Source organism: Chrysochloris asiatica, unplaced genomic scaffold (genome assembly GCF_000296735.1).
Source record: "Chrysochloris asiatica unplaced genomic scaffold, ChrAsi1.0 scaffold00003, whole genome shotgun sequence".
NCBI lineage: Eukaryota > Metazoa > Chordata > Mammalia > Afrosoricida > Chrysochloridae > Chrysochloris > Chrysochloris asiatica.
In genome coordinates, this window is record NW_006408521.1 from 44,629,318 (window position 1) to 44,651,969 (window position 22,652).

Below are 22,652 nucleotides of genomic sequence, written 5' to 3' on the forward strand. Positions count from 1 at the left end.
GCAAGGTCCATGTGTATAGTTGTCTCTTATGCTTTCTAAAGAAGGTATTTGAAATGAACAAATCATTGATTTTGCAGAATTCTATCATGTGATCTCCAGCATAATTTCTATCACCAAGGCCATATTTTCCAACTACTGGTCTTTCCTCTTTGATTCCAACCTTTGCATTTCAATCACCACTAGTGATCAATACATCTTGCTTGCATGTTTGATCCATTTCAGATTGAAGAAGTTAGTAGAATTTTTCTATTTCATCCTCATTGGCTTTAGTGGTTCGTAAATTTGAATAATAGTGGTATTAACTGGGCTTCCCTGTAGGTGCATGGGTATTATCCCATCACAGACAGCGTTGTACCTCATGACTAATCTGGACATGTTCTTTTTTGACGATGAATGCAACACCATTTCTCTTCAACTTGTCATTCCCAGTTTAGTCAACCATGTATTGTCAGATTCAAAATGACCAATACCAGTTCATTTCAGCTTCAGCTCACTAATGCCTAAGATATTGATGTTTATGTATTCTGTTTCATTTTTGACAATTTTTGACAATTTCTAGTTTTCCTACATTCATACATTCCATGTTTTGATTTTTAATGGATGTTTACAACTATTTGTCTTCATTTTGAGTTGTTCTCCATCAGTAAATGAAAGTCCCGCGGGCTTTTCTCTCATGGGCTTTACTCCATTCACATCATCACGGTCAACTCTACTTTGAGGAAGTAGCTATTCCCTGGTCGCATTTTAAGTGCCTTCCAACCTGAGGGGCTCATTTTCTGGCACTATATCTGATCATGTTTCTTTGCTAGTCATAAGGTTTTCAGTGACGAAATATTTAGATGTAGTTTGTCACTCCTTTTTCTTAGTCTGTATTCGTCTGAAAGCTCATCTGAAACCTGTCCACCATGGGTGACCCTGCTGGTATTTAAAATACCCGTGGCATAGCTTCCAGAATCACAGCAACTCACAAGCCACCGCAGTAGGACAGACTGACAGACGAGTGGTGGTGTAACATATTAGGACACATTTGTTTACTGTAGGATAGTGTGTAGGTACAAATGGGATGCCTGCTGTGACGCTATAGGATAAAATTAGGCTGCCATTCACAAGGTCAGTGGTTCAAACCCACCAGCTGCTCCTCAGAAACCCTATACAGGATTGCTATGAGTTGGAACCTACTTGATGGCACTTAACAACAATAACATTTGTATAAATGAGATCAGAGGTTGTTCTGAATAAATTCACAAGTTAGCTTATAAATTTTAAATGAGCAGAATTTCTCCGTTTATTTAAATTGTGGATAGGTATATGCTGGATTTCATTTTTCTTCCCACCTAGTGAAAATAGCAGACTTGACAGTTAGTTGAAAGTCATATGAATGCATGTTCATTGCTCATCTCCCTAAAAAGTTTACTGTTTAAAAGAAAACCAGGCTTGGGAGTGTATATTTGACTACCCTTATCATCTGGTAACGTAGTGGTTACGAATCGGGCTGTGAACTGCAAGGTCAGCAGTTCGAAACTACTAGCTGCTCCATGGGAGAAAGATGAGGCGTTCTGCTCCTGTAAAGATTAAAAGCCTTGGAAACCCTGTGCAGGGTCACTATGAGTCAGAACCGACTCCACGGCACACAACAACAACAACAACATCCACTTATTCATTCATTTTCTTCATTCGTTAATGTAACAACTTTTTCAGCTTCTAAATGCTGGGCACTGTTCTAGGCGCTTGGAGTACATCCTAGGACAAAGCAGGCAACGATCCTTATCCTGGTGGAGCTCATAGTTTAGGAGAGCAACCATGAATAATCAATTATTCACTTTGTCAGAAGGTGATAATGGAATAAAAGCCAGGAAAGAAGGATAGATAGATATGGAGGTGTGGGCTGAAATTTAAAATAGGATGGTCAGGTTAAGCCTTCTGAAGAATGTTATATTTGAGCCAAGACTTCAAAGAGGTGAGGGAGTTAACCATATAGATATCTAGTGTGAGATCATTCTAGGCAGAGTGTCTTCTTGTTGCTTAGCGCTGCTGAGTTGCTTCCGACTCATAGCGACCCTATGTAGGGTTTCTGAGGAGAGGCTGGTGAGTCTGAACGGCTGACATTGCAGCTCAAACCGACCTGGCGCCATGTTCATCCTACAGCGCCACACCAGAACGCTTGGCAGAGGGACTAGTAAGTGCAAAAACCCTAAAGTGGGAGCATGCCTGGTGCATTTGAGAACCGACATAAAGGCCACTGTGACTGCAGTTGGATTAGCAAAGGGTAGAGGAGTCAGATGTGGGCTCTAGAAGGCAGATGGTGGATATATGAAGTTACGGGTTCATTGGAATAGTGAGGGAAAGTGACAGACAGGGCTTGATCATCAAAGCTTCTATAGGTCTTATAGGCATTGTAAGATTTTTACCTTGAGTGAAATGGGGGCTAGTAGAGAATTTTGAACAGATTGATGTGATCTTGGTTTTAAAGGTTTTGGTTGGCTGCTGTGCATTGTATTGTGACTGAACTGCCAAGCAGACAGCCAGTGAGGAAAGCTACTGCTATCATTTAGATGAGAGCTGAGGGTAGCTCACACAGGGTGGCAGCAGGTGAGAGGGTAGGCATTGCGTAAATAGTGAATGTCATTTAAAAGGAAAGGTTAATAGGATTTGCTGATGGAGTGAATGCAGGGAGTGAAAGAAAGACAATAGTCAAAGATGACCCTTAAGTTTTTTGTCCTGGGAACATGGACAAGTGGAATTGTCATAAACTCCTGGGGTGACGCTGTAGCATCAGCAATGGACTGTGAACCACAGGTTGCTGTGAGTCGGGACCGACTTGACGGCACTTTACAACGTGAGGAAGGGAACATGGTGCCTCTGTAGGATAAGCACTAGATTGCTAATTTCAAGGTCGGTGATTCAAACCCACCAGCTACTCTGTGGAAGATGAGGCTGTCTGCCCTTGTAAAGATTTACCATCTTAGAAACCCTGCATAGGGTCTCTATGAGTACAAATCGACTTCATGGTGGTGAGTTTTATTAGATGTGAGGTCATCTGTGGCAGAGGGATGGCGCTGTGGGATAAGCACTGAACTACTTAACCACAAGGTAAGCTGTTTGAGGCCACAAGCCACAATGTGGGAAGAAGATGAAGCTTTCTGTTCCCATGAAGATTTATAGCCTTAGAAACTCTCCACGGAGTGTTCCTGTGAGTCAGAATCCACTCAAACGCATCTGACAACATCAGTTTAAGGAAGGTTTTAGGAAGAAGATCAGTTTGGTTGTGGTACGTTAACTTTGGGATGCCTTTTAGATAGCCAAGAAAAAATGTTGAGCAAACAGTTGATAATATGGATCTGTGGTGCCATAAGATAAGCACTTGACCTCAAGGGTGGTTTGAACAACAAGGTTGGAGGTTTAAACTCACCAGCTACTCCTTTGAAACCCTATAGAGGGTGGCTATGAGTCGGAACCACTCAATGGCACTTAACAACTTAATAAGTTTAATATAGATATAGAGAAATCTGCACTGCCATGTACATTGAGGGGTGTTTGACTTTAAAATATTAAGTTGGAAACCATGGATGGTACTTAAAGCCATGAGATTGGATGAGATCACCAATCTACCAGTGAATGTAGGTGGAGAATTTAACCAAGGATGGAGCTCTGGATCACAACAAAATCCTCAGAGGATTCTGTGCTAGACCTATGAGTATAGGAGCCTTCTTTACAGAAATTGGCCTAATATTGAAATATTTACAACTGTTTATTATGCTGCCTTTGAATTAGGTAAGTAACAGAAAGAAATCCTGTTGCTTTCAGCCTAGCTAATGATTTACTTGGCATTTTCAACTAATCAGAATCAAAGTCTTAAATTCTTCTTAGACTTTTATTTTATGAAGTAGTCCTTATTACTTCATGGTCTATATGAATAGAGTTTCTTCCTATTCACGCCATGATTTATAGATTTCCTTCAAAGCATGGTGTTCCTACTTAGAGTAGCTGTTTCTTAGAGTTAACCCAATTTATGGAGGAATGCTTCTGTATCCACGATTAGAGTTATCTTGGGCAAGTTAATGTAACCTATTTGGCCATCAGTAGTTTCTTATTTGTAGGCCAGAATCATTATTTCCTCTTATCTGAGTCTTGGGATGACAATTTGGTGAAAGTGTTTTGAAAAAAGGCCAACGAGGTAACCTTTCCTCCTGTTATACGTAAGGTTGAGCTGATTGAACTGACAGCTAGCAACAACAGCAAACTGCCTTGTACAGCTACAAAGGTCATAGCCATTTCAATGACTGATAACTACCATAACAATTTCCTTCTCAGTAAGAAGTGACTTTGTAATGAATCTTTAGATAGTAATTTCTTCCTTTTCTAGGCAGATTTAATACATTTCATTGGGTTAAAATGTCAATTTATGGACGTTTGCATCTCAGACATATTTTTAAAGATATTCAATGAGCATTATACATTTGCCAATCGATAACGTGAGTCAGGTTAATTATTGTGCCTAAAAGCATCTTGACTTGTGTGCTTTTGTTAAGGAGCCTTAATGGCACAAAGAGATCAGCGCTTGGCTTGTAACTGAAAGGTTGGCAGTTCAAATCAACTCGTGCCATCGAGGCAAAAAATCTGATGGTCTGCTTCCATAAAGATGGATGTTGTTGTTGTTAAGAGCCGTCGAGAGTTGTTTCTGACTCACAGAAGCTCTGTACAGGGTTTATGAGAAGTGGCTGGTGAGTTTGAACCACTTACCTTGAGGTTCAAACTGACCTTGCAGTCCAGTGCTCATCCTACAATGCCACACCAGGACTTCTTCCATAGAGATTTGTTGTTGTGTGAAGTGCCGTCGAGTCGATTCCGACCCATAGCGACCCTGTATAGGGTTTCCAAGGAGACGCTGGTGAGCTTGAACCACCGACCTTGCAGTTCAATCCATAAAGACTACAGCCTGGAAATCCTGAGGAGCAGTCCTCTACCACATGGAAGTCAAAACTGATCCCCCAACAGCAGCACTAACATGCTTTCATTATTTTCATATTTCATGATTTTAGATGCTTTTTTATGAGACATAATTTTGAGGGATACATTTATTCCAAATTTTAATGAAACGTGCAAAGACCTGGAGTTAGAAAATCCAAAGGAAAGAACACACTCAGCATTTCTCAAGCTGAAGGAACTGAAGAAAAAATTCAAGCCTTAACTTGAAATATTGAAGGGTTCTTGGGCAGAATATTGAATGATGCAGAAAGTATCAAAACAAGATGGAAGGGATACCCAGAGTCACAATATCAAAACAAAACAAAAAAATGGTCCTCAACCATTCCAAGAAGTAGCATATGATCAAGAGTGAATGATACTGAAGGAAGAAGTCCAAGGTGCATTGAAGGTATTGCCAAAGAACAAGACACTGGGAATTAATGTAATACAAATAGAAATCTTTCAACAAACTGATGCAGCCCTGCAGGCACTCATTTATGCCAAGAAATTTGGAAGACAACTTATCTGGTCAACTGACTGGAGGAGATCCATATCTGTGCCCATTCCAAAGAGAGGTGACCCAACAGAATGCAGAAAATTATCAGACAATATCGTTAATATGGCATGCAAGTAAAATTTTGCTAAAGATAATTAAAACATGACTGCAACCATACGTTGACAGAGGAATTCCAGAGGTTCAAGCTGGATGCAGAAGAGGATGTGGAATGAGGGATATCATTGCTGAAGTCAGGTGGATCTTGGATGAAAGCAGAGAATACCAGAAAACTGTTACCTGTGTTTTTACTGACTATGTAAAGGCTTTTGAATTGTGTGGCTCATGACAAGCTATGGACAAAATTACAGGGAATGAGTATTCTGGAACACTTGTTGTGCTCATAAGAAACCTGTATATAGACCAAGCGGCAGTTTGAACAGAACAAGAGAACACTGAACAGCTTAAAATTAGGAAAAGTGTGCACCAGGATTGTGTTCTTTCACCATACTTATTCAGTCTGTCTGCTGAGCACACCATCTGAGAAGCTGGATTAGATGAAGAAAAATGTTGAAACAGGAGTGGAGGAAGACTCATTAACAACCTTTGAAATGCAGCTGATACAACTTTGCTTGCTTAAAGTGAAGAAGACTTAAAATACTGATGAAGATCAAAGATCACAGCCTTTAGTAGGGTTGCACCTCTATGTAAAGAAGACAAAAATCCTTACACTGGACCAATAAACAACATCCATATAAGGGAAGAAAAGATTGAAGTTGTCAAAGACTTCATTTTGCTTGGGTCAACCATCAACTCTCTTGGAATCAGCAGTCAAGAAATTAAATGACATACTGCATTAGGAAAATCTGCTGAACAAGTCCTCTTTAAAGTATTCAAGAGCACAGATGTCAGTTTGAGGATTAATGTGTGCCTGAACCAAGCCATGGTATTTTTAGTAACCTCATATGTGAATAAGGAAGATTTTGGACGAATTGATGTATTTGAGTTATGTTGGAGGAAAATATTAAATGTACCATGGACTGCCAAAAATACAAACCAATCTGTGTTGGAAGAAGTACAGCCAGAACGCTCCTTGGATGACCAGACCTAATCTCTCAGACTTCAGACATATTGTCAGGAAGGACCAATCACTGGAGAAGAGTACAATGTTTGGTAAAATAGAGGATTGGCTTTAAAGAGGAAGACCCCCAACTAGATGGATTGGCACATTGGCAGCAGCAATGGGCTCAAATGTACCAATGATTGTGAGGTTGGCCCAGGACTAGACAGTGCTTCGTTCTGCTGTGCATAGGGTTACTATGAGTCGGTACTGTCTCAATTGCACCTAAATGGAGAAAAGATTGAAGTTATCAACATTTATTCCCAAAAGAGATCTTTCACATTTTGAAATAAAGTTTTTCTGCACACGTATTTTTTTTTGAAGCATGGTGGTTCTCTAGCATAAGCACGGACTGTGAGCCCACCAGTCATTCTTTGTGAGAAAGATGAGGCTTTCTGCTCCTGCAAAGATTTATAACCTTGGACACCCTATACATACATGGTCGCTATGAATTGCAACCGACTCAACAGCACTTAACAACAACACACATATTTTGATTATATTTGTGGTTTTTAAAATGTATGACTCAAGGGCTGGGTAATATGAGGTGTAGTAGGATGAAGGATAGTGACACTTGGTCAACTTTATCATCTACGTCACCACCGTGGGGTATTTTATATGTGAAGAGCTCATGTAAACTTTAAGACTTCCACAGCTCAAAAAGAGTTGGAAATCATTGATGTTACTGAAGAAAAGGTCAGCTCCTTCTCCTATTATAAAAGCATCATTGATTGAAACTGTGAGGACTTAATATTCCCGGAACAGAAGTAGTTCATTCATTGTTCCAATTCATTGTTTTATAAAGTAAAAATCTTGGCCTATGTCAGTCAGTGTTCACACACACACACACACACACACACACACAATTCTATTTTATAGAATTGGCTCAACTTGTAAATGTGGAATCTTGATGTGGCGCTATAGGATGAGGACTGGACTGCTAATGACAAAGTTGGTAGTTCAAACCCACCAGCTGCTCCTTGAAAACCCTATGCAGGGTTGCTGCGAGTCGCAACCAACTTGATGGCACTTAACAACAACAACAGCAGGCATGAGCTCTGTAGGGTTGGCTAACAGGTTAGAAACTTGGCAGGAGTTGGCACTGCAGTCTTGAGGCCCACCCACGTTATCAAGGACGGTGTTCTTTACTAGACCCCACTGAGTATTGCTCTTAACCACATCTATACGGTACCTTTACCATAACACCTAGATAAGTGTTCGATTAAATAAACTAGCTAAGTTCACATACAAAATTTACCATCACTTTGGGAGAACAGCTTTGGACATTTAAAATACAAGAAAATGGAAACCTGACCTTTGGAGATTGGTTTTATGGCCTAGAAAGCATATAGAATCCTATAGATATTATAATAAAGTCAAATTTTTCAAATATTAATGTTGCAGGATAGGACACCTGCAATGATGTTATCTTGTTTTGCCTTTATTGGAAAATTTCTGATTCAGTGCACATATTAATAAGATTATTTCTGGAATGATTACAATAAGCTAGTGCATCTATCTCTCTTAAAATCTCCCTTCCCAGCATACATTTCCCTTTCTTATCAGCAATCCAATTTCTTTTTGGGAAATTGCCTTCCACTCATCGAGGTAGTTTTGATGGGATGATAAATCCAGGTGTCTGTCTAGCCAAGCCTGATTTTTTCACCCTTGTTTTAAAGTTTTCTGAACTCCCGATTTTTTTTTTCTAAGTTCATAAAATTAGTTTATGTGGCTTACAATCAAAGGACCCTAACTGACATTGTACCGGTGAGCTGCAGCTGTTGTTGGTAAGTGCCATTGAGTCAGTTCCAACCCAGAGCGACCCTGTTTAGTATTTCTAAGGGCTGGTAACTACCAACGGTGGAAACTGACCTGGCAGTTGGGCATATTAGCCCATAGCCCCACACCAGGATGCCTACTGTTAGATGGTTGATTTTCCCCTTTACTGTATTTACTTAAAGTATCAAAATGGTCTTTGCAGTAACAGAGTTAACCTGCATTTGATACAGTTCTGAGTTAGAAGTATTAACTAATGGTTTTGGTTGAGAACTATAAGAAAAAAATACTCATATGAGGCCCTTTAGACATGTTCAACTTTATTAGTAAAATATGTATTTTTTCATGATGGTATAGCTCACTCACTGTCACCAAGTCACTTCCTACTCATAGTGTTTCTCTATAGGGTTTCCGAGGCTGTATATCTTTGTTGTTGTTGTTGTTAAGTGCCATTGAGTCGGTTCCGACCCATAGCGACCCTGTACAGGGTTTCCGAGGGTGTAAATCTTTACAGGAGCAGAAATCCTCATCTTTTTCCCATGGAGTGGCTGGTGGGTTTCAACTGCTGCCCTTGTGGTTAGTAATTCAGTGCTTACTTATCCTGTGATGCCACCAAGACTACTTCCTGATGATATATATTAGATCTAAATTAAAGGTATAATTTTAATTTATACCTTTGAAAAGAATTCCTGGACCAAGACTAATTTTTGTTTTTTCCTCCTAATTCGCTATTTGACAGGATCCAGCTATCGTATAGACGTGCTGGTGGGGCAGTGGTTAAGTGCGAAGTTTCTAACTGATAGGTGGGCTTTGAGCCCACCTGCCATTCCATGGGAGAAGGATGTGACAGTCTGCTTCCATGAAGACGGTTATTGTTAGGTGTCTAACAGGAACAGGTTGGCCCTGACTATAGCGACCCCACATACAACAGAAGGAAACTTTGCCTGGCTCTGACGCCAGCCTGAGAATTGCTGCTGTCTAAGCTCATTTGTTGTATGTAGCCACTGTGTTAATCCATCTCTTTGACCATCTTCCTCTTTTATGTTGTTGTTGTTGTTGTTATGTGCCATGGAGTTGGTTCCGATTCATAGTGACCTTGTACAGGGTTTCCAAGGCTGTGAATCTTCATGGGAGCAGAAAGCCTCATGTTTCTCCCGTGGAGCGGCTGAGAGTTTCCAACTGCTGACCTTAAGGTTCGCAGCCCGATTCGTAACCACTACGTTACCAGAGCTCCTTTCCTATTTGTTACTGACCCTCTATTTTACCAAGTAGGATGTCTTTCTGATAACATGTCCAAAGTACATGAAATGAAATCTCACCATCCTTGCTTCTGCGGGACATTCTGACTGTCCTTACCCCTAGTCAGATTTGTTCATTCTTCTGGCAGGGCGTATCGGATGCTCTTTGATTCAGAGGCATCAAGTTTTTTGTAGTGTTTCTTATTCGTTGTCTAGCTTTTGTATACATAGGAGGCAACTGACAGTACCCTGACCTGGGTCAGGTGCACTTTAGTCCTTACCGTGATCTCTTTACTTCTTACCATTTTAAAAGAGGTCTGTTTTTGCAGATTGGTCCAATGCAGAATATTATTTGATGAAGATCAAAGATTACAGCCTTTAATATAGATTACATCTCAACATAAGGATAACAAATCCTCACAACTGGACCAATAAGAAACATTAAGAAAAACAGCAAAAATTTAAGTTAACCAAAAATTTCATTTCACTTGCATCCACAGTCAATGCCCACAGAAGCAGGAGTCTTTGATCTTCATCAATAAGTGCTTCAAGTCCTCTTCACTTTGAGCAAGCAAGGTCCTGTCATCTGCATATCATAGATTGTTACTAAATTTTCTTCCAGTCCTGATGTCACATTCTTCTTCGTATAGTACAGCCTCTTCGATTGTTAGCTCAGCATGCAGATTGAATTATAACGGTGAAAGAATACAGCCCTGGCACACAACTTGCCTGATTTTAAACCAAACAGTGTCCTCTCTCTGTTAAAACGAATGGGTGTATGTACAGGTTCCTCAAGAGCACAATTACATGTTCTGGATTTCCCATTCTTTGCAGTGTTACCTATAATTTGCTATGAACCACACAGTCAAATGCCTTTGCATAGTCAATAAAACATAGATGAACATCTTTCTGTTATTCTCTACTTTTAGCCAAGATTCATTTGTTATCAGCAATGATATTCCTTATTTCATATCCTCTTCTGAAACTGAAATGAATTTCTGGAAGTTTTATATCAATGTTCAGCTGCACCTGGTTTTGAATTACCTTCAGCAAACTTTTACTTATGTGTGGTATTAATAATATTATTAATTTCTGCATTTTATGAGCTCATCTTAATTTGGGATGGGCACAGATACGGATCTCTTCCAGTCAGTTGGCCAGGTAGCTGCCTTCTTGGTGGTGGTGGTCATGTGCCGTGGAGTTGGTTCTGACTCATAGTGATCCTGTACAGGATTTCCGAGGCTGTAAAACTTTACGGGAGCAGAAAACCTCATCTTTTTCTTGCGGAACAGCTGGTAGTTTTGAACTGTTGACCTTGAGGTTGGCAGCCTGATTTGTAACCACTGTGCTACCAGAGCTCCTTTCTAAATGTCTTAGCATAGACAAATAGGCACATCCATTTGATGAAATATCTTAACAGGTATTCTGACCATTCTTAGAGCCTTGTTTTTCTCTAATGCCTTCAGTACAAGGTCAGAATCCACTTGATGGTAGTAGGTAGCTAAATTTGGTTGCTGTTACCCTCCTTCTTTCTAGTATGTGCATGTTTTCATATTTCAGAAACTATATACTTGGCTCCACTTAGCCTAATTCGTTTGTCTTAAAAATCAAAGCTAGCTGCTGAAATATTAATCAGTAGGAGTGACTCATCTAATGTGTTGTTGGGGGAAGATAGCGTTTCTGCTAGCATCTCTTCTGCATATTTTGAACACAGCAATTGCAGTTTTTCTAGTAATATCAGAAATTAACATAGAATTCTCTCCACAAATTTGTGGGACCTTAGGAGAATTGCTAATTTCGCTTAGCTGATAACTTTAAATATTTATCCTCCTTTGTGGAAGCAAAGTTAGTTTGTAAACTAGATTTGTGTAATCAGATGACATTTTTTTGTACCGAATTCTGTTAGTAAAATCAGAGATATCTATTAGAGATAGATTCTTTTAGGAAGAATTTTTTCACTGTAGAAAAATTAGAATACTTTGCAAAGGAAGAAAAACTATAAATGAGTTGCCCTGGGACTGCATTAGAAGAATATTGTGTTATGTTGTTGTTAAATGCTGTGGAGTGAGTTCTGACTCATAGCGACCTGATGCACAACAGAAGGAAACACTGAGCGCTCCTGCTCCAATCTCAGAATTGTTACATTTGAGCCTGTTGTTACCATCACTATGGCAATCCATCTTGTTGGAGGGGGGGGTCTTCCTTTTTTTTTCGGTGACCCTGCACTTTTCCAAGCATGATGTCCTTTTATAAGGAATGGTCTCTTCCTAAGAGCATGTCCAAAATATAAAAGACAGTCCCGCCATCCTTGCTTCTAAGGAGCATTCTGGCTGTACTTGTCCAAGACAGATTTGTTTGTGCTTCTGGCAGTCCATGATGCTTTCAGTATTCGTCTCCATCACCGTAATTCAGATACATCGATTCTTCTCTGGTGCTCCTCATTCATTGCCCAGCTTTCTCATGCGGATAAGGCTCACATTGAAAATACCATGACTTGGGTCAGGTGGGCCTGAATTTCTAGTACTTTCTGGTCCTGCCTTTATTCTAGATTTTGTTATTTGTGATTATTTCTCAAATTGTGGTTACTTGTCATTACAGAAATGGTTTACTTGCAGTTTTAGTTTTTCTTCTGGATTGCATAGCTATAATTAATATTCAATGACTTTAGGATTTACCTATTTTGCTTATAAAATTAGTTATTCTTAGCTTCCTTGTATCTGAAATGAGGATGTTGGCATATTAACGACAATAAAGTTGCTATTTTGAGGGATTTCTCATGTATGAGGAGGGCTAGTGTGGTGGTGCTGTAGGATAACCTCTGGATTGTTTTAACCGCAAGATTGGTAGTTCAGACCCACCAGCAGCTCCTCAGGAACCCTATACAGAGTCTCTGTGAGTTGGAACCAACTTGATGGCATTTAAGAACAACAAAGGAGACTTCACACACAGGCTCATTTTGTCTTCACAAACTCCTGTGTTCTTCATGATTAAGAATTTCAGTAATTTCTCCAACGTTTCACAGACTAGGTTTACATCCCTGTCTCATAACTTTTTAATCCTTTTAAGCTCTTGGGTTCTTTCATTCATTTGTTTTCATTAAGTGTATTCTGAATACGCTTCGTGTTGGGGTTGAAGGTCTTCTGAAGGATTTTCCTTAGTGTGAGGGGAAATCACTGAAGGACTTTGAGGAGGGGAGTGATACAGGTTTATTTATATTTTTAAGGACTGTCCTTACATTATGGACAGTTAAATGTGGTGAGAAAGGAACAAGAATGGAAATGAAGAGACCAGTTGAAGGTCTATGACAGGAGTCCAGTTGAGAGTGGACGGTGACTTGGCCAGGACAGGAACACTAGAGGAAGGCAGCAGGAAGGGTGTTCATAACTGGTGAGACACTACTCAGTCACCAATCAATCAAAATGGACACTGGTGTAGGACTAGAGCAGAATCCTGGATAAATCATGCTGCGCCAGGTAACCCCACTGCCCTTGCGTTGATTCTGACTCTTGGCCACCCTATAGGTCAGAGTAGAGCTGCCCCAAGTGTATCCTAGCTGTGTAAACAGTGGGCTGCTAACCACGAGGCTAGTGGTTCAGACCTACCAACTGCTCCTAGGAAACCCTAGACGTGGTTACTATGAGTCAGAACTGACTTGACACCACTTAACCACAGCAACACAACAACATGTCTTTAGGGAAGCAGATGACTACATCTTTCTCCCACAGAGTAGCTAGTGGGTTCTAACCACTGACCTTTTGGGTAGCAGCTGAATGCTTTAACTACTGTGCCAGCTGTAGTACGGAACCTGAGGAAGTTTGTATTATCTCATGGGAGAGGTCAGAGGAGCTGAGAAGAGAAATGGGATACAAGGAACAGTGAAGCCAAACCTTCTTAGCAGCCACCATTGACCAGCAGTAAAGGCGCTGTGCATGCATACCTCATGATGGATTAATGTGGCTGTAGGAGAGAGACTTGAGAATGGCACCAAAGCTTGTTCCCCTGGTAACTGGATTAATGGAGGTACCATTGACTGAGACGGTAAACACTGCTGAAAGAGCTTGTTGGGGAGGGAAAAATCACAATGACAGTTTTGGACATGTTAAGTTCAAGATAATTATTAGACACTCAAATGAAAAATGTCAGATAAGTAGATTGAGTTTGAGTCTGAAATTCAAGAGAGATTGTGGCATTGGAGATAAACATTTAGGAGGGATAAGTATATGATTGTAGTTTCTATGATTATGTTGTTTGCCCTTGAGTTGGTTCCGACTCATAGTTACCCTGTACAGGGTTTCTGAGAGTGGCTGGTGGGTTTGAACTGTCGACCTTGCAGTTAGTAGTCCAGTGCTTATCGTATAGCACCACACCAGGGCTCTCCTACTTTTATTTTGTTGTTAAGTGATATCCAGTTGGTTCCAACTCCTAGTGACCCTGTATCGGGTTTCCAAGGAGCAGCTTTCCAGCAGAGATCGGACTCTCAGCAGCCTGTTACTAATGCCTTAAGTTACAGCGTTAGAAATTCATTTATGCTCTTTGGCTTATTACACCACAGATAACCTGTGGAGAAGGCAGAATATTAAATCTTGATAGGAAACCACTATAATGTGAATTCATTTATGGTGTTCTTTTCTAAACAACTGAGATGTATTTACTTTGAGGACATACCCATCCTGGCTGAAAGGAGGTATGCAGGACAAGCTATGCAGAGGAACCGGTTATACAATGGTAGATTTTTCACAGCCATATTTTATAAAGAGTCAGGGTTAGTTGGACTTCAATGGAGTTATCAATATTAGATGTTTACATGGCTGGGTAAGCCCATATAGGTCTAAAGTACTCTTTATAGCTATTTGGATTCCAAATTCATAATTCATATTTTTAATCATTTTGATTTCAGTATGCAGAAAGCTGCATATTAGAAAAGAGAAGTTTGCTTAAAACTTTAAGATATATTCTTTTTCTTTATTTTAAAGCTATTATTGTGCAATGAGTGATAGTTTACATGGGAGGACATCAGTTTTGCATTCATCCTATTGTATTTTGTATCATTGCAGTGATTACAGTTCCCTGAATGCATCATCATTCAACAATATTTGCTTCTACTCTCTGTTTGTTTGTTTGTGTTTTTGATTTACACAAAAAAAACCCTCAAGAATATATAATCATTTAAACAACCAGAAGGCACATTCTGCAAGCCTGCCTTCTGGCCGCCAGCAGTCAGTCCCTCTCTTTCCATGAGTCTAGGGTCTTCAGCTGCTCTCTCTCTCCATGTCCTCCTCTCTGCCTCCATCTCTGATGTCACTGCTTCTCTGGATAGGATCCCATATTCCACTTACGCTCTTCTCCCTTGATGGTCCTAGGGTCCTCTGCTCCTGGAATGTAAGATTAACTACTCCCCATTTTATGATACAAAGTTTCTACCTTTACAGTTGTGACAATTGCAATTAGTCATGATAACAATTACTCACTGTTGAATCATAAGAATTAAGACATATTCTTTTTTTTTGAGATGTGACTTTTTTTCCCAGACTTTGGAACAGTAGCACATGGTCTGAGAACAACATAACCATTTCTTTATAGAGAAAAATACTTATATTTTACTCCTAGTCCGTGGGGTGCCCTTAGATGTTGAACTAGGAGGGAATGGCTACCCAGCAGCAATTAGTTCATGATGAGGATGCGGAGGGGGGAAGGTTAGGTCTGCTTCTAGAAGCAGCTGTCAATCAAGACTCATGGTTAAGGTTTTTTTTTTTTTGTTTAAGTATTTTGATTATGTGACAGTTTACATGGGAAAACATTAGCTTTACATTCATCCTATCATATATATCATTTCATTGCCTTGGTTACAAGCCCCTCCATGCATCATCAACCAACCAAAGGGTATACCCTGCAAGCCTGCCCCCCAGTCATCAGCACACAGTCCCTCTCCCTCTCTGTGTCTAAAGTCCCCAGCTGTTACATCTCTCCACGTCATCATCTCTGCCTCCATCTCTGGCGTCACTGCTTCTCTGGGTAGGGTCTCACACTCCGTTCTTTTCCCTTGATGGTTCCAGGGACCTCTGCTCCTGGACTGCATAGTCAATCACTCCCCTCCTTTTGCTACAAAACATCTACCTTTACATTTCCAACCCTCGCAGTCTGCCCTGATAACAATTATTCACTATTGTGCCACAAGGGACCTATCCCCATCTCCTTTCATTAGCCCCGCCCAGACAGATTGGATACTACTCAGTGGAGATTCTACCTTCCTCTGTGCCCTCTGGATCTAGGCTCCCTGTTGAAAGCTTGTAAGCTAGTCACTTGCTTTTCTAGCCTCCCATTTTGGGTAGCCAGAGTCCAAGTTGCCCATCCCTGTCTACTGTGTATATGGAGGGGGTGGGAGTGATCCTCGCTGTAAAGATTTGTTCCCTCTTTTGTGCTACTGCATCCATAAGTTAAGATATATTCTTAAATCTTACCATTTAATTTATAAACTTAATTAATTTGGACATTTAAAAATATAATATGTAGAGCTGGGCTGCTGATCATTCCTTCTACTAATTGCCAGAAGTTACACAAAATTTGGTAATAAAGATAGGAAACATTTTAGCTGCTTTTCTTTATTTGGTTGGAAAATTCAGCCTTAGCAGGAGAGTTTTTTTTTTTAACTTTTGTTTTTTTTTTTAACACCTTTGGAATTGTTTGTTCCGTTAAATAGCTCTGTACTTGTTTCTTATGATTATTGTAACAAATGACCACAAACTTGGTGTTTTAGAACAGCGTGTTTATTTTCTTTCAGTTCAGATATCACAAATCCAAAACCAGTTTCTCTGAGTAGAAAGTAGATGTTGACAGGGCTGGCTTTTTACCGGAGGTTCCAGAAGAAAATCTGTTTTCTTTTCTTTTTTTGATAAAGGCTGTTATTGTTGTTAAGTTCTGTTGAGTTGGTTCCAACTTAGCACGACCCTGTGTCGGGTTTCCGAAAAGCGGTTGGTGGGCTTGAACTGCCAACCTTGTGGTTAGCAGCCCAGTGCTTATTCTACAGTGCCACATCAGGAGGATGGAGGGTTGTTCTTGTTTCCGGGCCTTGAGTCCTCTCAGCTCCTTGCCCTAGTTCTAGCATTTACCTGTCTGCGTCACCACCTTAACCACAAGAAGCGGGCGTGGCCAAGCTGGATCCTTCGAAAGACTGGAATTTGTGCATTCTTTTTCCTGACATTCTATTTCTTCTGAATTTGTGTCCATCACTTTTTGTTGATGGAGTCCTGGTGTGGCGCTGTGGGTTAATGCACCAAACTGCAAAGCCGTTTGAACTGCAAGGTTGGAGGTTCAACCTCACCAACTTTTCCTCGGAAAACCTATCCAGGGTCGTTATGGGTCGGAACCGACTCGATGGCACTTAACAACAACAGCAACTTTTTGTTTGAACTCTCTTCTTCCTCAGATGTCAGTGGATAGTGTGACTTGTACCATTGCTGGGGTGGTGTTCTGACAGTGAGCTGGAAGTAGGGCCTCCCCAGGTGTGGACCAGCTCGTTTATGACAGCATCAATGAGCTAGTGGATTCAGAGCCCCAGGGGAAGGCCCCCACATTAGGGGCCTGGTCCTTCCTGTTGCCTGCTCTCACATCAACTATGTGTGCACCGAGAGACTGATCGTAGTGTTGGCAGCTGGACATCCCAGTTCATACTTCCTCTTCTTGTGATAGAGCTTCCTCTTGCCTCCAGTCTTGCTGTGCTTGTGCGGATTGTCCTGGGAGATGTCCACTGCTCAGTGCTAGCTGAACATTGAGAATCTGTTTTCTTGACTTCCCAGCTTCTAGAGCTGTGCGCCTGCATTCCTTATGCCCTTGACCCATCATCCATCTTGCTACCTTCTTCTGTAGTCAAATCTTCATCTCCCTCTCTTGTACGGACATTTGTGATCACATCTAGGGCTTCCTTGGATAGTCCTAGAAACTCTCCCCATCACAAAATGCTGAATTTAATCACATCTGCAGTCAGATATTACTTGCCTGCTTCCAGTTCTGTGCAGTGGTCTATTGGTTTTTAACATTTTACTTGGGGATAGTGTGGTTTCAAAAATATAGAAAAGTTGCAAGAGTAAGAATAATACAAAGAATACCCCAGTGAAACCTTTATCTAGATGAATCTGTTAGTATTTTACCTCATTTGTTTTGTTTAAAATGTCTGTTTCCTTTTTTCCCCCCCTATGTTTCCTTTTTAAGAAGGTAACATATATATATAAATGATGTTCATGTGGTCAAGTTCTTCTTAAATCAGCCAAAGTTTTTCTGTAAAGGGTAAGATTGTCAATATTTTTTACTTTACAGCTCATATAGTGCAGCCCATATAGACTCCTGGTGTGGCAATTTAGAATCAACACTGGACTGCAGACCACAAGTTTGGGAGTTCAAATCCACCAGCTGCTTTTCAGAAATCCTATACAGGGTTGCTGTGAGTTGGAACTGTCTTGATAGCACTTAACAATAGTAGTGTCAGTTAGCTACTTATCTGCTACTCTTGTGTAAGAACAGTCATAGAAAATGTTTAAATGCATAATTATGACTGTGTTCCAGTAAAATTATTTATCAAAAAAAGTTGCTGCTATGAGGTGCCATTGAGTCAATTCCAACTCATAGCAACCCTCTCTCTGTACAACAGAACAAAACACTGCTGAGTCCTGCTTCATCCGCACAATCATTGATATGCTTTAGCCTGTGGATGCCACTGTGTCAGTCCATCTGGCCTTCCTCCGTTTGACTAACCCTCCACCAAGTGTGATGGTCTTCTCCATAGACAGGGCCCTCCTGAAGTAACATGCTCAAAGTACATGATAAAAGATCTCACCTTCCTTAGTTCTGAGTCCTGGTATGGCACTGGGGGTTAATGTGCCAGACTGCAAAGCCATTTGAACTGCAAGGTTGGGGGTTCAATCTCACCAGCTGCTCCTCGGAAACCCTGTGCAGGGTTGCTACGGGTCTGAACTGACTCAAGAACACAACAACAGCAAATCCTTGCTTCTAAGGAGCACCCTGGCTCTACTTCTTCCAACCCAGATTTGTTCATTCTTCTGGCCATCCATGGTACATTCAATATTCGACATCAGCTTTCCTAGTACAAAACCACCTATTCTCCCGTCTTCCTTATTCATTACCCAGCTTTCATAAGTGTGTAAGGCAATTGAATAATGCTAAGAAAAAACTGTAATCTTTATTTTATATATTTTTAGGACTATAATTTACAAATGCTTTCATTTCTACTGTCCTTCTAAAAACCAAATATTAATAGCAATGCCTAGCGGGTAAAGCACAATTTATATTTTACACATGAAGACTTTATAATGAGAGTGCTAAACAGACTTGCCATAGATCATAGATCAGACTGCTGTTAAGAGTCAGAACTGTATGTGAAATTCTAACATTTCAAGTTAATCTAAATTTTTACATTGCTTAAACATTTCTTTCAGATGGTGGTATTTATTTGAACATATTCAAGATTGATTGAATGTCTGACTCTTTCTTGTAGGCACTCACTACATTTGATGTTAGAATTTAAAAAATTATATTTCGGATCATTTATTATATATTTAAGGACTATTACATTATGAACATGATGAACATTGAATTATTGAATTCTCTTAACCCACTGCTTCTCTTTTGTAATCTAAGGGCGCTGTCTAATGCAGTGTGTTGTTTGGTTCTGTTTTTAAATAGGTCCTGATTGCTCTTTGAATGTCCCTTCTACCGAGTCTTACTGGATTCTGCCAAATGTTAAACCCTTCAGTCCTTCTGTAGGCCGGGCTTCACATAAAGCCGTTTTACATGGGAAGTTTATGTGGGTGATTGGCGGATATACTTTTAACTACAGTTCTTTTCAAATGGTCTTGAAGTAAGTAATATTTTTCAGATATTCACAATCTCATTTTAAACTGAATTTTCTTTTTTTTTTTTTTTAATAAGACTGTGTTACATGTCTTTTTTTCTGTTCAAACTTACCAGCGGTTATCTTTGGTATACTATTTATTTGCTACATGGGGCTTACTTTGGACTGTGTAAGTTCAGTTTGTCTAAAATTGCCATTGTACATTTACTAATTATTATTATTTTTAATATGTGTGTATAGAAACTCCACTATCTCTATGGTGGTGGTGGTTATGTGCCTTGGAGTCGGTTATTACTCATAAAGATCCTATATAGGGTTTCTGAGGTTATAAATCTTTATGGAAGCAAAAAGTCTCATCTTTCTCCCATGGAGCAGCTGGTAGTTTTGAACTGCTGACCTTGAGGTTAGCAACTCGACTCGTAACTACTATGCTACCAGAGCGCCTTCATTACCTCTATAGACTACTTGTAATCTTAGTAAGAAACTGCTAACTTTAAATAAAGTGAGACCATGCTTTTATTGGGTATTATTCATACTAATGCATTCCTTCCCTCCCCAAGAATGAAGTGTAATGTCTTATACAAAAACACTTTAAGTTTGTTCTGTAAATTTAAATTTTCCTGAACATTCATTTCGTATGTACTTTAAGAGCGTTTACTCTGAGAGGACTGTCAATAGTTAGAAAATAGATTCATTTATTTTTAGTGCAGGAGCCGGCAGTGTTTCAATATATTGTGCATAGGGTCGCTATGAGTTGAAACTGACTTGACTTATCACCCTGTGTCTAACAGGGTGATAAGGGGAAACACACGAATAGGAGCTTTATCTGAGTATTTTTTCCAGCAGATTATTGTATTTTATGAATTATTCCACTGCAGCATCATCTGTTATGAATGTGGGTTATGTGGGTAAGCATATGCCATGACAGGTGCTACACAGGTATCACCCACTCAGGTCAGGCACAGAGACTCTACCATAATGGTGTAAACCCAATAGGGCTGCCAGATTAGCAAATAAATGTATAGGACACCCAGCTAAGTTTGAATTTCAGATAAAAAAATGCTATTTTTAGATAGTATTAAGTAGGTTTCACACAATGTTTTTGTTTGGTCTCAAATACTATGTGGCTCATGTTGTTGTAAAGAGCCATCGAGTCTGGTTTGATTCATAGCGACCCTGTATAGGGTTTCCGAGGAGCAGCTGGTGAATTAGAGCCACAGGCCTTTCAGTTCTAAACAACCTTGCAGTCGAGTGCTTATCCTACAGTGACACACCAGGACCATACATATGCCAATAATTATTTGTTACTTATCTGACATTCAGACTTAACTGGACATCCTGTTTTTATCTAGTAGCTCTGCCCACAGTTCAGACTTAACTGGACATCCTATTTTTATTAGTAACTCTGCCCACAGTTCAGACTTAACTGGACATCCTATTTTTATCTAGTAACTCTGCCCACAGAATATGCTTTTGCTGTAAGTACCATCAAGTCGGTTCCGACTCCTAGGGACCCAGTAGCTGGTGGGTTTGAACTGTCAACCTTTCAGTTAGCAGTTCAGTGCTAATCCTACAGTGCCACATACTGTATAATATCCACTCTATACACATACTAAATATACTCTATCTATGAGTCCTTTACATTTGGGGCGAGGGGATTTAAGAAATTCTATTGAGTATAAGAAGAGATTGCTTTAAAGCTCTTTTTGAAAAATAACTGAAATGAAGCTATGAAATAATGTGCATTCTTGAGGGAAGCAGGTAAGTAAATGAACAACTAGAATTCTGTAACATAAAATATGTATATATGGCTAGTAAAAATATAGGAAGAATTGAAAGAGGAGTAGTGAGATGTGAAAGGAACTTGGATAAGTAATGAGATTTCAGTGTGGAAATGAAAAGAAAATCAATCTGATTAAGGAAAATCAAATGTCTATGAAAATAGAGTAAAACTTTGAATTAAATTGTGATATTTGCAAAGTTGAGTTCTGAAGACTGAGATCAAAATTGTCAAGAAAACATTGGCAATCTTAAGCTTGTCCCTGTGCAAATTAGATATTAAAATCCAAGTGACAACTATTATTTGATGTTCTTCTAAACTTGTGTTATTTTCCATTTGAACCAGGTAGAGCCTGGTTCTTTTGGTTGTAGTGTTTGTAAAGATTTATAATAAGCTATGATTTTGGGGGGGGGGGTGTTATAAACTTCAGATCAGAGATAATTTTTGTTGCTGTTTCGCAGCTTAGAGAACAGTTTTCCACCACACGGAATGTAGTTCAATTGTAGGTAAGGGCACTTAGATAGCTTTTAGAAGTCATAGTGTCTGTCATAACTTGCTGTGTATTCTTTAGTAGAATTTAATTGGGGTGTAGCTATTACATTTCAAGACAGTAACTTTCAGTAAAGAATATCAAAGTTCTGTATTAGCGTCTATGACTTTAGAGAGAAGTATTTATAGAATGTATGTATATATGTATGTATATATCGGCATAAGTGAAAATAATTATGTGTTTATGAACTCAGCGCACTGTGTTTAAGAACTTAAACTATTTTCTGGGTACTTTGGATGTATTACCAGTCATAAGTAATGTCTCTCTGAGAGTTAGTCAGGCAAGCCAGACAATGAAAAAATAAATTATATTTGTCTATCTAGCTATCTATCTATATTTGTGAGTAGATATATCATCTAGCTGTGATATATGGGTGATAGATTAGGCAGATAGTAGGGGTGCCAAAGAGGAGACGGAGTTCTTGTTTTAAATGGACTTGTCAAGGTAGGCTACGTGGAAAAAGTGAAGACTGAGCACAGATTTAAAGGAGGCAAGGGGGCTGGCAGTGTAGTTACCCAGAGCAGGGACAAAGGCTTTAAGGTAGAAGCTGCCTGTAGTGTTAGAGGATCAGCAAAGAGACCCATGTAACTGGCACGGAATTAGAGCGATAATGGGGCATGGAGATTGATGGGGTAGGGGGTTTAAAGAGTCACTGAAGAGTTTTGAGTATACTCTTGACTTGATTTTAAGAGTTGCTATGGGAATCCTAGAGTCCTGGTGTGGTGCTGTGGGTTAGTGCCTGGACTGCAAAGTTGGTTTAAACAACAAGGTCGGTGGTTCAGGCTCACCAGCCACTCCTTGGAAGCCCTATACAGGGTTGCTATGGGTGGGAACCAACTCCATGGCACTTAACAACAACAACAACAAT

The 22,652-nt window shown here is 39.9% G+C and overlaps 1 protein-coding gene across 1 annotated transcript in view; it reads left to right on the forward strand.

Annotated features, from left to right (window-relative positions):
* ATRNL1 (attractin-like 1) overlaps positions 1–22,652 on the forward strand; it is an 827,041-nt gene that overhangs the window by 68,369 nt on the left and 736,020 nt on the right. The window contains exon 6 of the mRNA XM_006831380.1: positions 19,286–19,460. Coding sequence (XP_006831443.1) covers positions 19,286–19,460 — 175 coding nt within the window. The remainder of the gene's footprint in view (positions 1–19,285; positions 19,461–22,652) is intronic.